The 14,516-nt window shown below is 34.6% G+C and overlaps 1 protein-coding gene across 1 annotated transcript in view; it reads right to left on the bottom strand.

Moving 5' to 3' along the window:
* The window catches only part of MMP16 (matrix metallopeptidase 16), a 302,754-nt gene that overhangs the window by 32,985 nt on the left and 255,253 nt on the right, over positions 1 to 14,516 (bottom strand). The window contains exon 7 of the mRNA XM_004602360.2: positions 13,923 to 14,061. Within this exon, the coding sequence (XP_004602417.1) occupies positions 13,923 to 14,061 (139 nt within the window). The remainder of the gene's footprint in view (positions 1 to 13,922; positions 14,062 to 14,516) is intronic.

The raw sequence follows: 14,516 nt of genomic DNA, 5'->3' as shown, positions 1-14,516 counted from the left end.
GGTTCTTGTCAATTTTCCTCTAATCAGGTGATCTCTTAGATTACTGTCTTCTCCCAGGGTGAATGACTGACAAAGTACAACAGTTAATATCTAACATTTCCTGAGTCCTTTCTAAGTGATATAAAACCTTATTTGTTTAAAGATGTTGACACTAATTCCTAGAAGAGAATCATGATAAACAACTGCATTCAAGGTACACCAAAAGGATATTAAAAAAAATTAAATGCAAACTAGAGATGTGTCTCAAGTAGGAGAGCACTTGCCTTACAGTGGTGAGGTGCTAGGTTTGATCCCCTTAACACTGCTGATATGACTCCCACAATAAAAAAACAAAAAAACCAATGCATATATAAAAAATAGCCCCCAAATTATACTTTAAGGCTAGTTAGAAGCTTAAAGGCTTCTAACTTTAAGGTTAGAAGTTTTTATTTATAAGAGAGTATTTTTTTTTTCTTTTGCTTTTTGGGTCATACCCGGCGATGCACAGTGGTTACTCCTGGCGGTGTTCAGGGAACCATATGGGATGCTGGATTCGAATCTGGGTTGGCCGCGTGCAAGGCAAACGCCCTACCCACTGTGCTATGGCTTCAGCCCCTAAGAGAGTAATCTTAATGTAAGAGTTTCTAATGCTGTCTTTTCTTATTATTATTTTAATTTTTTTGGTGTGGACATCCCAAATGGAGCTCAGGCAACCCAGGAACCACATCCATAATTCTAGAGTAACAAAAACAGATGGTTGAATGCCAGCACACGAGGCTGATGTGCTAGCAGCTACCCTGGCCGTGCTCAAGACTTTGATTTCAGGGGACCATGTAGTTCTGGGATAAAACCATAATCCTTCCTTCAATAGCAAGGAAGACAACTTAACTCCTGTACTATCTCCTTAGTCCCTGATACTTCTTTTTTTTTTTTACTTTAACACGGTATTTACTGCTTACTTTCTTAGTCAATGGATATTAGGGATTAAGGATACCAAAGAAAATCAGACATATCTACTTGCTACACTCTCATTCTACATTCTATTGGACTAGGCTACTAAAAGCATATAAATGCATAATTGGAGCGATTGAAAAATTACTGAGTGAATTTAAAAGAACAGATATAAGGCTAAGAAAAAGAACAAAATTCACACTGAGAGAAAATCAGGATAGCCTCTCTGAAGAAATAACACACTTTCAGACAAATTTTAAAGAAAGATTAGATAGTATCTCTGCAAAAAATTCCAGTAAGGGTCTAGAGTGATCGAGGGATTGAAAGACACCTGTATGTAAACAGTTGCATAGAAAATGAAAATGATATATTTGGACTTTATTTGGAGAATACTGGAAAATCATCAAAAATTAAATTAGCGAAAAGAGAAGATATAATATTTTTATTTTTAAAAATATTTTGTTTTCTTGTGGAAAACAGACACGGAAGGAATAATGGAAAGGAGGAGATCTAATAAGGGCAACTTTCAAGAATTTTAATCAGAGGAATCTTTCTACCAACCTACCTATTATATACCAGACACTGTTTTAGGCACAAAATATAACAGGAGTTTATAATGATAATATTTCTCTCTCACAGAGATACATTATTGTGAGTAACTATAGAGGGCGATACCTTAAGCAGACAATGAAGATATTCTCAGAATAAATAACAAAAATAAATTTTTATAAAGACATAAACATGTATGTGAGAGTCATAGGATTGGGGGCAAAAGCTGCTTAAAAAACATTTTTATTCATGTACCATGCACATTAATTATACATTTATTCATGTACAATGAATGATACTGTATATATTCATTGTTTCATTGTTCCAACAACACCCCCACCATCAAAATTCTTGCTTTTCTCCACCAGAGTTCCAAGGATCTCTCCCATATACCCTCACCCTCCAAGTAAATTCAATTTTGTACATCAACTCTCAATTTCTATTGCCTTTGGCCATTTCTCTCCAAGTTTCTTTATATTCCACATATAAAAAGAGATCATTCTATCTTTTTCTCTTCTTCTGACTGACTTCACTCAGTATACTATCCTCTAGCTCCAACTATATAGGAGCAACATGCATTATTTAATATCTTCTAAAGCTGAGTATTATTCCATTGTGAGTATATCTAATTTCTTCATTCAGCCAACTATTTGGGCACTACTGTTGTTTCCAGATATACTGCATATTATGAATAAGTGCTCTAGTGAACATAGGAGAATTTTCTTTTGAAAATAGTGTATTTTAATCCTTGGGATAGATTTTAAAAGGTAGAATTGACAGAAAGTGCAATTCTAATGGTGTTGAGAAGTGTCCATATAGTTTTTCAAAGAGGATGAACCAGTTGATATTTCCAATAGCAGTGAATGAGAGGTCAATTTCCCCCATACCCATGACAACATTGATATCTTTTGTTCTGTTTATGTGCAACAATCTCACCAATGTGAACTGACATTTCATTATTGTTTTGATTTGCATTTTCCCTTTGATAATAATGGTAATGAGGAGTGTTTTCTCATAGGCCTATTGGTGATCCATATGTCTTCTTTAAGAAAGTATCTGTTTATATTTTCTTCATATGTTGTAATTTTTTTCCTCTTAAGTTTTATGTTTTCTAATCTATCTTGGGTATTAATCTGTTGTCAGATAAGTGGTTGGAAAATATTTCCTCCAGGTCTATGGGGTGTCTTTTTGTATTAGTCATATTTTTTTAGGGGAGGGGTGTTTGGGCCACTTCTGGTGGTGCTTAGGGCTTACTTATGGCTCGATCCTCAGGGATTGCTCCTGGCAGGATGGACTGGAGGGTAGGAACTGGATGGAACTATGGAAGCCAGCCAGTAGGAGAGTGGCAGATAAAGAACTTCATGTGTGTGACATAGAGAAGCATAGTAAGAGAATGACAAACGGTCAAAGACAATAGAAGTTGGGAACCTGTCTACAGAACTGAGCTTCATACAGCAGGGAGAGAGGAAGGCAGCTATGCTCACCACTATCCCACCAACGCTGCTTCAGCAGGGAGACAGGAGAGAAACACTGAGATGGTATGGGGTAAGAAAGCTGTATGCAGGAAACATTAGCAATGTTTTCAACCACAGGGTCTAAAACTCTTAAAAAGGAAGACAAAGAAGACTAGCATATGCTATTTTTTTTTTAAAGACCAGTATGAGGTTTCAAATTAAAATTTTATATGCCAGTGCGAGGCCTAATTGAAGACGCCAAGTAGACACTTGGCTAGGTGAATTAATGAAGAGTTTAAGTCACAGCCATATATGTGATATTTACTAATTTTGGATTTGATGCTATCTATAAAAGTATATAAAATAACAAACCAGGACTATGCCTCTAGAAATATATGATCTTCAATAAAGAGGGATGTAGGAAAATGAGGATGAGATAAGAAAATTCAAGAAGGAAAAATATTCAGACGTGAACAATGTGTGGTAATAAAATCTTATTATAGTCCATATATTGCTAGGAAGATAGAAAGAGAGAGACAGAGAGAGAGAGTGTGTCTGTGTGTGTCTCTGTGTGTACTGGAACTTTCTAGACAATTAACTCAGATCAAATTTGAACTCTTCAAATGATATTTCTTCAGAGAGAGGAAGGAAATAAAAAAAAAATCATAATGTCCTAGATGAAAAAAGCAAAGCTACAAAATAAAAAACCGGGAGTTCCATTAGAGGTCATATCACATATTTACTTATACTCTTAATTAACCTGGCGAGGTCTATTTTTCTCTCAATTAAATGAAAGTCTTCAATATACACTTTGATAAACAATTGCCTCTTAAGATATGAGAGTGTACTGCTGGACAAAGGCCTGGCTCTTATACAGTGGGTGATTCAGTCTTGTGTTTAAATTAGTAAGCCTTTTATTTTCTAGATTACTACAATAGAACCCAAAAGAAATTCCTGTTTTCTTAGTTTCTCCCTCAGTGACTTGCTGTTAGCTTTTCCTTTCTTAAGTTTTAATTAGGAAAGGATACATAGGTTAAATGCTTCCCATATCAGCTTTTTAAAGTAAAGTGTTTTATCAACTGAACCCAACTGTCATTTATTATGTCAGGGGGTGTTTGAATGATATTTTTCAGTTCCTAACTTCTTACTCTTTTCCTGAATATGTTTTAACTCTGTGTCAGACCTTGTAGTGACATTTCCTGCTCATGAATACATAGGATGCCGTAGTGCTTGGAACATAAAAAAAAATGTTCACGGAAACACAGTTCATATGTTGTCCAGGATATTTTAGGAGCAGATGTTAGTGAAAAGACAGTATAGTTCTTCCAGGAAAATCTTCTTAGTTTATAAAAATTATTTAAAATAGTTACTTTGGAAATTCTCTATCTCATTAGTCAAGTATGTTCTGTCAATAGAAATCATTGATAGTTTTTCACTTTTAATAACTAAAGTCTTTATGTAGAATATTTCAATTAATTTATTCTGAATAAACAGGTGATTTTTTTTTTGCTTTTTGGGTCACACCTGGTGATGCACAGGGGTTACTCCTGGCTCTGCACTCAGGAATTACTCCTGGCGGTGCTCAGGGGACCATATGGGATGCTGGGAATTGAACCTGAGTCAGCCATGTGCAAGGCAAATGCCCTACCCGCTGTGCTATCGCTCCAGCCCCTAAACAGGTGATTTTTAAAAATTTTGCTTAAGTTGATTTCAAACATATAACCACACATACAGGCAACAAAAAATACTCATCAACAATATTTACTGAAAGGGTTCATGAAGAAAACTTTTAAGAAACAGGGTACCCTCTCTGTTGAGTTTTTGACATAGAATTCAAAAGAATAACTCAACAATTATTAATTATAATTTGTACCTTTAATTGTCTAAGTGTTTATTGAGAAAATTCAACTACAGAATTCTTTTTGTATAGCTTTAACAAGGTAAGATTTGTTACATGACAAATATCAAGTGACCTTCTATTTTTCCAATATTTAGTATGTGGAATTCAAAGCCAACTAATTTTTTAACATCAGAAAGGTGAATTTTTAATGACTTTGCCATTGTAAGTCTGGATTTCAAGGAAAATATTGCCTACTTGGCAGAATAAAAGCATTTACTGGATTTCATATGAAGTTGACATATTCTGGAGCAAGTGGAAAACTGCTCTTACCGACTTGGCAGAATGCACAATAAATCAATAATTCTCAGTTTTTATAGAGGATTTTTATAAATTTGAAAAAAACTCAAAGAATGTCTAGAACTGGAGAGGAATTTCCAAACTATGTACCCAGTGATTCTGAGATTGGATCCACCCATCAATCCATTGATATCTATTTATTAAGAGCCTAATATGGCCATTCACATCTGCTTTCCTTAAACACAGCTAATAATGCATGTATGATAATATGTACAATGATATAAATATAATTATATTCACTGTACTTGATCATAATAAAAGACTGATAACCAAGTAAAATAAATTTGTAGATGAAAGAAATTATATGCTTGATAGACTGGTTATATAACCAAGGTCTTTTCATTCTGTGCTTGTCTTAAATCCTGACGCAGAGAACACATTTGTCAAATTACCTGGTGGCTTTGCTCCTGATTGTCAGCTAATCATTAAACATCAGTTGACAGTAATGCTTTTTAATTTATTCAGTGTATTCTCTTTGTATGTTGTTGTTGTTGTTTTGTTTTGTTTAGGGACTCCATCAGGCAATACTCAAGGGTTAATCCTGGTAGGCTCAGGACTACTTGGGGTACTGGGGATCGAACCCTGGTCAGCTGTATGCAAGGCAAAATCCTACATGCTGTACTACTGCTCAGACCACACTGTATTCTATTTACTTTGTTCATGTATAATCCATTAAAAATCAGCAGTTTATCTTCTCAGTGTTGACAAAACTCCAAACACTTATATTTTATGTCTTTTATTACAATAATAGTAAACTCAAAGACCATAAGCTATTTCCTGCTCTGTAAAATATATTTTAGCAAAACACAACCACATCTATATTTTGATATTTTACATCAGTCACCCTAGAATGGTAGCATACTTGCAAAGTTAAAGTACTGTAAAATACTACTTTGTAATCTGTTACAGAAAACACTAAAAGGTCAAAGACTAGGTTTTCTTTATAGAGAGGACATCTGTTTTTATATTATTCAACAACTGTTGTTTAAAGACTGATTTGTATTTAAAAATCATGTATTATTTAGTAGTATATTCCTTATAAATAATTTTTAAATAAGGCACTTTAAAAAGAAAACTGCAAAAACTTTAATATTTTTAATTAAAATCTGTGGCTTAGTTAAGCAGTCATAAACCAGATAGAACTGGGGGCTACACAGGATAATATTTCTTACTCAATGGGGGGAAACTGAATGTATGGTACATGTACACCGTATTCAGCTCAGAGTGGCCAAGAAATGTTACAGGTTATTATGTAACAATATTTCTCTGATAAAATAAATTTGCTCACTATTCAAATAATACCAATCATAACCCTGATCTATTTAGTGCCAATTATTACACTGACCTAATTTTTTGTGTTCAATTGTCAGGTTACTTAATCAGATTTCTTAATCTGAATAAATGTCCAGCTCAGGAAATAGTTGATTTCCTGTTACCCACAATCATTCAAGGTTCTAGAATATTTCCTGTTAAGCACAGAATTGTGGCATGTACTTTAAATGTCCCATCAGGAAAATAAGCAATCTGGCAATTCAGCTAAGCATCCTCTGGATCTGAGAGTTGGGTCCAGAGACTGATGAGTTGGTTTTCTTATTCTCTTTTCCCTACTGACTCTCCTAAGCCTTTTGCCTGTAGCACAATTCAGTGCTCTTTAAGACTGTCCTACTTCTTCCTCCTTTATCCTTCTCAAGTTTACCTCCCATCTCATAACCTTATTTTAGTGCCTTCTTCCCAGGGAACTCAAACTGACACAGTAAATGAAAGTGCTTTTGAAAAAAAAGAAAAATGAGATGCACAAGTATATGCTATCGTTTGAAGTACAAATAAAGACAATCATAATAAAATATAAATTCTTAATCTAACAAACTCTTTAGAAATCAATTTACATTATTACCTATAGAAAAGAAGGCATTCATATTATTAATCTGTTGTAGTGAAGTATCTCTCCTAGATTATTCATTGTATTTTGTGAAGAACAATGGGTTTTTACCCCAAATGAACTTCATTAGGTTTTCCTAAGCCTTCCCAAAGTGACAATCTGCATGCACCATAAAGAAATTGCAGTTTCTTAAGCATTTGGAATCACGTAATACTGCAAGTGACATAAATAATTTCTTATACAACATTTGTCATCTTGTAGTTCACATATATTGAGTTAATTCTTCATTGCCATATTTATTTCATATGCTATTTTCAAGTTTTTAACCTCCACTTTTCTGCCTTAGATGTCTTAGTTCTCATTTGAGAATTGTTTTTGCCCCTTAAAATAAAGCAGTCAAATAGGTTGAAAAGCACTGATTAAAAATTACTAAAGTATCAATATGAATATTAAGACAACTTTTCAAGTACTTGATTTTGACTGCTACTGATTTTGACAACACACGAAGCTTTGTTTTAAAATTTAATTTCAGTTCTTGAAGGAGACTGCATCAGCTCAATTCTCAACATAAAATGTTGCTATTATTATCTCATAACCATTCAGCCTGAAAATAACTAGTAATTGAGAATGAAAACATCTGGCTAAATTGTGCTTATACAACGTTACTTTATTACACTGAATTTACCTCAGTGATATTAAGAGAACTGGTTAGCACAAAGTTCATCATTTAATCAGTTATTGGAGAAAACTATATTACTTTTTTGAGGTGTCAGGCATTTTCTATTTTTTGGCTCTCCAACTAAAGAAATGAATGTGAAACATAAAGAAGAAATTATTCAGAATGAGTAAAAATATTAGAAAATATAATATCATCAAATCTAATGTTAAATTGAGATTATCAATTTTTAAATATATCTCCAGTAACTGAATTGATTTTATATTCACTTAATTAGTTTCTCACTTTACTATTCTCAGTAATAGAACTCTGAGAGTAAAGGTTTGCTGGGAAATGAGGCTTTTCTATCATAATGGAATACACTGCTTCATTATCACGGGGTTCAAATAACAAACTGAAAAGAGGAGAATATTAACTTGTATATTCAAAATTAGTTCAGAAAAAAATGGTTCAGAGACAGTTCAAAAATGGTTCAGAATCATGAATAAATAGAACTGTATAACCTATGATCCTTTACATATTAAATTTATGAATATTTACAGAAGGGATTCCGACATAAACTTATGTTCTTAAATAAGGGTATTTTTGTTTGTTTGGGGGGGCCACGTCCAGTTGTGCTAAGGGCTTTTACTCCTGGCTCTGTGCTCAGCATCACTCCTGGTGGGGCTTGGAGGACTATAGATAGTGCCAGAGATCAAACCCACGTCAGCTGTGTATTAGGCAAGTGATCAACTTGCTGTACTATTGCTCCAGCTCCGCAAAAAAACTTTCTATAAGAAACAGCAGCTTTATTTTGGTACAAAGGACAAGTAATAATTAATAGCTGATATTTAAATGTAAACAGTTTGAATCTTCACTATAGGTCTATATCTATCTATGCACTACATATAATGAAGATAAATAACAAAATTTATTATAAAAGTATTCTCATGTTGTTTATATATCCTCCCACCCAAGTCAGTTGAGGCAATTACTATTATTTTATGTCACAACACATTAGTTTGAATTTTCTACAATGTTGTATGTGTATGTATATGGCATCTATTCTTTATTATCTGAACTATTTTAATCAGTATAATTATTTTTAGCTTCCCCATATTGTTGTATGAATCAGGGGTTCATTTTCATTTTTTATTGCTGAGTAATATAACACCAAAGAGTCCTAGGACAGCACCTATATGTTCACAGCAGATATCTTAATTATTTTTTTTATTTGGAATTCATACATTTGCTTTGGTTGTTCACAAGGATGTCTTGGTTTGAACATAGATTTTCATTTATTTTGAGGAAATACCTAAAAGTACCCATGGATAGATCAATACATGTTTACCGTAGAACATACATGTGTGTAAACAGCATACAACATAGCAGCAAAAGTTTTAATTTTTGAGGGAAGTGCCCTCATGTGACATGGCCAGACTTTTAAACGTTAGCCATTCTAACACTTACATAGTGGTATCTCATGGTTTTAACTTACATTTTCGTAATGGATAATGCTATTTAACATCTTTACATACTCTTAATTGCCACCTATGTGTGACCTTGTGAGATTTTTGTTTAATTTATCCTTGCTTTTTTTCAATGCATTTATGTTGGTCTGATTGTGTGTGTGTGTGTATATCTGTGTGTGTGAGAGAGAGAAAGAGAGAGAGATAGGGAGAAAGAGAGAGAAAGAGAGAGAGAAAGAGAGAGAGAAAAACTACTACTACTTGGTATAGAGGCAGGAAGTGGAGAGGGCAGGAAGAAAACAGGTGTCATTCAAGGTGGGAAATGTACTCTGGTGAAAGGACCGGTGTGGGAACATTATATGACTGAAACCCTGTTGCTGCTGCGCCAGGACATTAGGACGAGCTGCTGGATGCTGCCCTGCATGCAGGAAGCAGAATCGAGAACCGAGACCCCACTTTTACATTAAGTAGGCAAGCTAAAACTTGTGAATCCAGATGATCTGGAGAAGTACAGCATGCTCTCATATGCCCGCCTGGTCATACATTATCTTGGCAGTGCAAGTCAGCAGTTTCCCCCTCTCTTGCACATCCTTAAAATGGTTTCAACTTTAATATCAGTATGAGCCTTCTCTTTGCCCTGTGTGTAACCAACCACAAGAATGTGGGGGACCTAATCTGTAGATCCTACGTGTCCAACTCCGTATCTTCCTCTGACGTTTTAATCAGGACAACATAGCTTTGACAAGATGTATACCCTGATGTTCTTTTGATGAATGCTTATCCTGTAACTGTTTGTATTCTCGTTAGTGATTCTTTTTCTGTGATGAAGTCATTAGGATGTAACTGATCAAAATCAGAATAAAAGGAGGCCTCTGGCAGTTGCTCTTCACCTGGAGCCAGATAGATGCCTTGGCCCTCTGTGCTCTCTACATTCCTCTCGCGCGTCTTGTCTCTGTGCCTCCGACCGAAAGAATATTCATGCAACGAAAACCAATCATGAACAACTTTGTACCTGCATATCTCTGTGTATCTCGCTGTGAGTCAATTGAATAAGAAGAGAATATCTAAAATTAAATTTTATTTATGTGATGTGTTCACAAAAAACTATTATTACCTGTGCCATGAATCCAGCACCATTTGTTGACAGGGTTATTTTTTCTCCACTAAATAACTTTGGATCTCTGACAATATTTACATGGACATCTATATTTTAGTTTATCTCCAGTCTCTTATTTGGTTCTATGGTTCTCTTCTTTTTTCTGTCTTAATATTAATGTCACACTGTCTTAATTACTTTATCTTTAAAATAATATTTGAAATAAATAGAATGATCAAATGAATGTATGTATATATCATGGATAGAGGAATTGGGCCACATACCCAAGTGGCACTTGGGAATTACTCCTGTCTCTCAGTTCAGAGCTCAGCTCAGGGACATGCTTCGGGAACTATACGTGGTGTTCTGAATCAAACTGGGTCAGCCACATGCAAGGCTTAAGCCCTATTCTATCTCTCTAGACCCTCAGTCCTATATTTTTAAGAAAATACTAGCTCTCTTGAACTCACACATGTAATTTCAATCAGCTTGTTGTTTCTACTAACAAAGCCTTTCAGATTTTTTCTTGAGATTTTAACATAAATGCATTGAGAATTGACACTGTTAATATAGTGAGTACTCTAATCTATGGAAAAATACATTTATGTATTTATTTTTCTTCCTTACATTCACGTAACAACATTTTTGTGCTTAATTTTTATATTATTATTGCAGATTATAGAATTCTGCCCATAGTTAAAAACCACAAGTAAATGGTAACAAAATATAACAAATAACAAAAACATGAATTCTTGGAACATTTGAAAAAGTATATTTTAATATTATATAATTATTTTATATTAACAAAACAATATACTTGCTGTATAAATAAGTATTCACATTGTATTTAAACCCAAACCTTTAAATTCTCATACAGGATGCAAGCACCAGTAAGTACTTTTAAAAAATTAAGTGGCTAATAATTTTTATCTCAACATACACTTCATTTAATTTGGAAAAAGAATAAGTATTATTGTACAGAACATCAAAGGTCACAAAAAAGACTATCTATAAAAAAAGAGAAAATATAAAACACAGAAAGATAATTCGACTGCTAGGTATTTATTCAAAACCACAAAAATAATACTTTGAAAAAATACTTATGTTCACTGCAGTTATTTACAATATCCAAGATATAGAAACAACCCAAGGGTTCAGTGACAGGTTGATAAAGAATCGGTATCATATACTCAGCTAGAGAAAGAGAAAGAATTGGTTGGGGTAAGAGAAAGGTGGATAGAAGAGAGAGGGAGAGAGAGAAAGAGAGGAAGAGAGAGAACCTTAATTTTATAAAACTGGTAATCTCTGATGGGAAAGATACAGATGAGAAATGCATAAGTGAAATAGCTTTTAGGTTGTCTGATGACTATTAAAGCATGGAAGGGGAGTTGAACTGCTAGAGACAAAGTGTAGATTGGTTTATGAACTACAGAGAAAAATTGGAAGGACAATTTGAGGATGAGGAATAATCTGATTATCTTTTATAGGCAATAAAAGCCTAGAGGGATGAATCTCAGTGGAAAGTGTCAAAACAGCAAAGTGGCAAATGAGTTAAAATGAGAGGCAGTAAAAAGCTATCAAAAATCTGACTTCGGACTGTGGAACTTCTTTGTAGGTGTTTTAATCAGAGAGCTCCACTGACTGTGGAAGGACATGCTTGCCTAGGAGAGTGTGCAACCATCTATTCAGGGCTTGTCCAGTTAGATCTCTAAATTTACTAAGATGAATTTTATTTTTTCAACATACCTGAAGCATTATATCTCCTCCTTTTTTTTTTTTTTGCTTTTTGGGTACACCCAGTGATGCTCAGGGGTTACTCCTGGCTTTGCACTCAGGAATTGCTCCTGGCAGTGCTTGGGGGACCATATGGGATGCCGGGGATCGAACCCAGGTCGGCCGTGTGCAAGGCAAACGCCCTACCCGCTGTGCTATCGCTCTGGCCCATATCTCCTCCTTTTTGAAGATGCAATATACATACATGTCCAGATGGATTTTTGATTTGTTTTTTGGATCATACCCAATGGTGCTCAGAGCTTACTCCTGGCTCTACACTCAGGGATAACTCCTGGCAAGGCTCGGGGAACCGTATGCCATGCTGAGTTTTGGACCTGGGTCAGCCACTTACAAAGCAAATAATTTCCCTGCTGTACTGTGACTCTGGTTCCAGAAACAATCTTAATTTTGTTAGAAGGACACACGTTGTAGTAGTCAGGGGAATGTGGGTATGGTATGCTGGGAACCAAACTGGGGTTCCCACATGAAACGCATATGCTCTAGCCCACTGTGCCACTGTTTTCCCAGTTCTCAAGAAATAAGAAGTATATGTAAAATATCTTTCAGGTACATGTGTAGTCTGGAACACCCTTTGAATGTTACAAATATTTCCTAAATTCCACCTCATTATTACTATAAATTGCTTTAATTTAAGCTGAAGAACTGCATTTCACTGTTAAGATACCCTCCCTACTTTCTTTTTTTTTCTCTCTTTTTGGGTCATGCCCAGTGATGCTCAGGGGTTACTCCTGGCTCTGCACTCAGGAATTACTCCTGGTGGTGCTTGGGGTACCATATGGGTTGCCAGGGATTAAACCCGGGTCTGCTGTGTGCAAGGCAAACGCCTTACTCACTCTGGCCCCACCCTCCCTACTTTCTTTCTCAACTTTTGGCCCTGTTTTATTTCCAGTGCTTTGTGATCCTGCATAACAAGTTCAATTATATTCATTTTACTCACATATACTGTCCTTACAATTAGTTCTCCAAGTCATTTTTTTTTCCTTTTCTCTTTCTCCTACAGACTTATAATTTATCATTTTAAACTTTACCAAGTTTTGAGAGTAGAGTACCAAATGTATGCCTAAGATATTTTATTTAGTTATTTTTGTTATCGTTAATGTTATTGTTATTTTTGAGTCATGTCTGGCAATACTGAAGGCTTACTCCTGGCACTGCACTCAGGGATCACGCCTGAAATGACTCCAGGAAATATATATGGTTCCTGGAATCAAATCCAGGTCAGATGCATGGAAGACAAATGCCCTACACACTGTACTGTTGCTCTGGCCCTTGGAATAAGTCATTTTCAAAGTGTTCACACTTTACCAACTCAGGCAATTAGTATTTGCGCAATTTCAATTTGACACCAATATAAGTCTTATACATTTTATTTAGTGAAGTTAATAAGGCAAGTTATTTCTACTCATAAATATTCCTTGTCTTTGTGATAAATTTCTTAGCTTACACAAAATTAGTTAATAAAATGTAACTAAAATATGTAATGTTTAAGAGACTGTCTCTGAAAACAAGAAATGAAATAGATTTCATTCAATAAAAGCAGCAACTAAAATACTCAAAGAAAAAAAAACTCTTAGTACATCATAAAATGTTTTCAATTTATCCATTTACTGATATGTTTTATTTATTTAGCTTAAAACATTTATAAAACTCTGAGAGTAACAAACCTCTGATAAATATATTTTATTTGAGGACATTCTATGAAAAAATATGAATTAGGGAACTAAAAATATCATTGATTTCATTTTATTTTTATGTCCAACAGACTGGTTTTACTTTATTAAGTGAGTTACTTGACTGAACTCAACCAAGACGTTTTACTTATACGTATCGATATTTTTTTATATTCCAAAATAAAATTACCAAAATACAACAAAGTAAGGCATGGAGAGGATTACTTACCTTTAAAGAAGACAAAATTCCCATCGCTGTTTTCGTAAACTGCATCTATACTAGGAGGCAACCCCCTCCAGAAGTAAGTAATTTGCATGGGGTATCCATCCATCACCCTGTTGTTTCTTACTCGCCAAAACCACTGGTCCTGAAAACCAAGCAAAAGCATCTCAAATGTGCAAGCTTTCGTGTGCAGTGGTTTAACACTTTTAAGCAAGTAAGTTCCTGATCACCATATAAAATCAAAACTGCAAAAGAGACTGTTAACCACATGCAATAATGGTGGCACCTTTTATAAACAACATGATTTCTAAATTTTACAGTGTGATATAATGAAAAAATAGTTAACATTCTGGATTATACTCAGAGCTTTCTCTGAGTAAGAAAGGAGGGAAGCCATATAAATCCATCAGATTTAGTTATTAAATCAGTTTTTCTGTAAATATGAATGTTTAAAACAACTGCTAATTAGATGTGAAGGGAGACATAGACAGTTACGCAATTGTAGTTAGTTAACTGAACACCTCTCTGACATTGATGGATACACCAAATAGGCAAAAATTCAACGAGGAAACACTCGATGTGAAGGAAAAACTGAAATAA

The sequence above is a fragment of the Sorex araneus genome, chromosome 2, assembly GCF_027595985.1.
Source record: "Sorex araneus isolate mSorAra2 chromosome 2, mSorAra2.pri, whole genome shotgun sequence".
NCBI lineage: Eukaryota > Metazoa > Chordata > Mammalia > Eulipotyphla > Soricidae > Sorex > Sorex araneus.
Note: the sequence above shows the minus strand (reverse complement) of the source record. Positions and strands in the feature narration are given on the sequence as shown.